Source organism: Xenopus laevis, chromosome 1S (genome assembly GCF_017654675.1).
Source record: "Xenopus laevis strain J_2021 chromosome 1S, Xenopus_laevis_v10.1, whole genome shotgun sequence".
Lineage (NCBI taxonomy): Eukaryota > Metazoa > Chordata > Amphibia > Anura > Pipidae > Xenopus > Xenopus laevis.
In genome coordinates, this window is record NC_054372.1 from 193,066,236 (window position 1) to 193,068,514 (window position 2,279).

Genomic DNA, 2,279 nt, shown 5'->3' on the forward strand with positions numbered 1-2,279 from the left:
ATACACAAAAACCAGACAGGTGCTGGACAACAATATCAACCAATACACAACTACACAAAGCAGTCACAGCAGCCAGACAGATGGTGGGCAAGACAAGAGGGGCTGCCACTTGTACAGCACAGACATAAAAACATTATAAACCACATAAAAATCTCTATATGTATTAAAAGCCATATGTATGCAACAGGTAATAGAAATAAAAGCAAGACCAATACTTTTTTTTTTTTTAAAAAAAAAAAATTATTTAAGCTGCACATGCAGCAAGCAACGTGCTATAGCATATTATGTTCATACACTATGCAGCAATTTTTTATAGCATTCAACACTATTAAAAGAATAAAGAATAAAAGATTGGTTGCATTTGAAACACATGCAAAATATTATGTGATAAACATACTTGGGGAAAAAAATGCACAAGATTTTTACAGCAAATTATTCATCAGCATAAGAAACTTTTTTGCATATGTTCTCAAGTGTTGTTTCTAATGAATTTACAGATTTTTTAATGTTTGCCAAGATTTGCTTGCATTTTTCAATATCCCCTAAGATATTTTGTTCTTTTTTTGGATCAGAGTTCTTGGTTGCTGCTGCAATGGAAAACTCTTCTGAAATTTGAACATCTGGCTGTCCCTCTGTATAAAGATACAGTAGTTTTTGTGGTGCAATGTATTCTTCTGTGAAATAAAGTGGAAAATTGTTTTAATATTTTTTTTCTTTTTTTTTTAACAGTGGTGGCTGCTTAGAACTATAATGTGTAACCTACCTGTACTGGTTAATAGAATGCATGGGCTGCTAGGAGATGTGTCACTCAACTCTTCCACTGGATTTTCTGTTGCATCAGAGGTTGCATAGGTTTTGGACTGCTCAAGTGGATCAATGGTCACAGTGTCATCCGAGTCATTATTCTCCTCCCTGTCATCCTTCTCACAATCCTCTGACTCTGGTGGATCAGGCTTGCCCACAGAAGAAGAGGCACTTCCTCTAGAATATTTTCTGGTCCAAAGCAACTTTTTACGCTTTTGTTCTGTAAAAAAAAAAAGAGTAAATAACACGTTTTAGAAACTTAGAACTTCGATATAGTGAAGTACAAAAATACTCACTTTTTTTAATTATCCTTCTAATGCTTAGAAGTTGTTCTCGCTCTCTCAACTTCAAATCTGACCATCTTTTACGAAGCTGGTCTTTTGATCTGGTTACTCCAAACTTCTTGTGAAGCCCTTGGATGACTATGTCCAAGATATTATTTTTCCTTGTATTCGGCCTTGAATACTCTGCCTCTTTGCAGTCATATTCTTTTTTTTCCAGGATGGACACCATGTACACCATCTCCTGTTTGGACATAGCAGTAGCCTTTCTCCTTGCACTGTCTTCCTCAGCAGTAAACTTTCTCCTTGCACTGTCTTCCTCCTTTCTCCTTCCACTGTCTTCCTCATAGATAGGCTTTCTTGTGCTACTGTGTTCCTCCATGGCTTCTCCACTGTGCTGCTGCATCAGAGGAACCTGTGTGATGTCACAACCGGAAGTAGGAGGAGCCAGTGAAATCTACGATAAATACGTTCGTTCATTCGTTTGTTGCGCAGTTTGTGGGACCGAACGAGCTGATCTAGATCGTAGAATTATCCCTTCGTCTTTCTACGAATTTTCTTGCTGCTGTCTACTAACATAATTTGGTAAGTATGCCTTTTATGACATAGTCAATGCAATTACCTGTACACCAGTAGTTATTACTATTAATCATTGTTTTGATTGTTTCCTCAGCTACATTATCAACATGCCAGCAGAAAAATTTACCAACCCAGAATTCCTGAGAGAATTTATTGAATTGTACCGGGCCCTTCCTTGTCTCTGGAAAGTGAAATCGGGAGATTACATGAATAAAATGAAACGAGAAAAGGCATATGAAGAATTGGCAAACCTTTGCAAATCAGTGTGCCCCAAAGCTGATGTTCAATTTGTGAAGACAAAAATTTCCAATGTAAGGACTGTTTTTAAAAAAGAATTAAACAAAGTGCAAGCTTCAAAAAAATCAGGTGCCTCAGCTGATGACTTGTATGTTCCGAAACTATGGTACTATGATCTGCTACTGTTTACAGTGGATCAGGAGGTGGCAAGGGACTCCAGGTCCAACTTTTCAAGTCATGTTGAATCCGAACTGACTCAGGCAAGCCAATCAGAGGATGTAACAGCCGTACAAGCGCATGACATCACAGCTGAACAAGTACTTGAAGAACAAGGGGACCACACAGAACATATGTCCCAGGTAAGTTCATAAAAAACAC

General features: G+C 37.8%; 1 protein-coding gene across 1 annotated transcript; it reads right to left on the bottom strand.

The window, feature by feature from the left end:
* Positions 1-367: 367 nt before the first annotated feature.
* On the bottom strand, positions 368-1,490 carry LOC121399543. Its single transcript, XM_041580636.1, has 3 exons — positions 1,101-1,490; positions 764-1,024; positions 368-674 (listed from the first exon to the last, which is right to left on the bottom strand). The coding sequence occupies exons 1-3, from the start codon at positions 1,465-1,467 to the stop codon at positions 433-435; spliced, it is 870 nt and encodes a 289-aa protein (XP_041436570.1). The 5' UTR covers positions 1,468-1,490; the 3' UTR covers positions 368-432.
* Between the last annotated feature and the right edge of the window lie 789 nt (positions 1,491-2,279).

Coding starts and splice junctions, on each gene's coding strand:
- LOC121399543 (XM_041580636.1), bottom strand. CDS start 1,467: ATGGAGGAACACAGTAGCACAAGAAAGCCTATCTATGAGGAAGACAGT. Junction 1,025..1,100: donor TAGAAGGATAATTAAAAAAA/GTGAGTATTTTT, acceptor TTTTTTTTACAG/AACAAAAGCGTAAAAAGTTG. Junction 675..763: donor CATTCTATTAACCAGTACAG/GTAGGTTACACA, acceptor TTTATTTCACAG/AAGAATACATTGCACCACAA.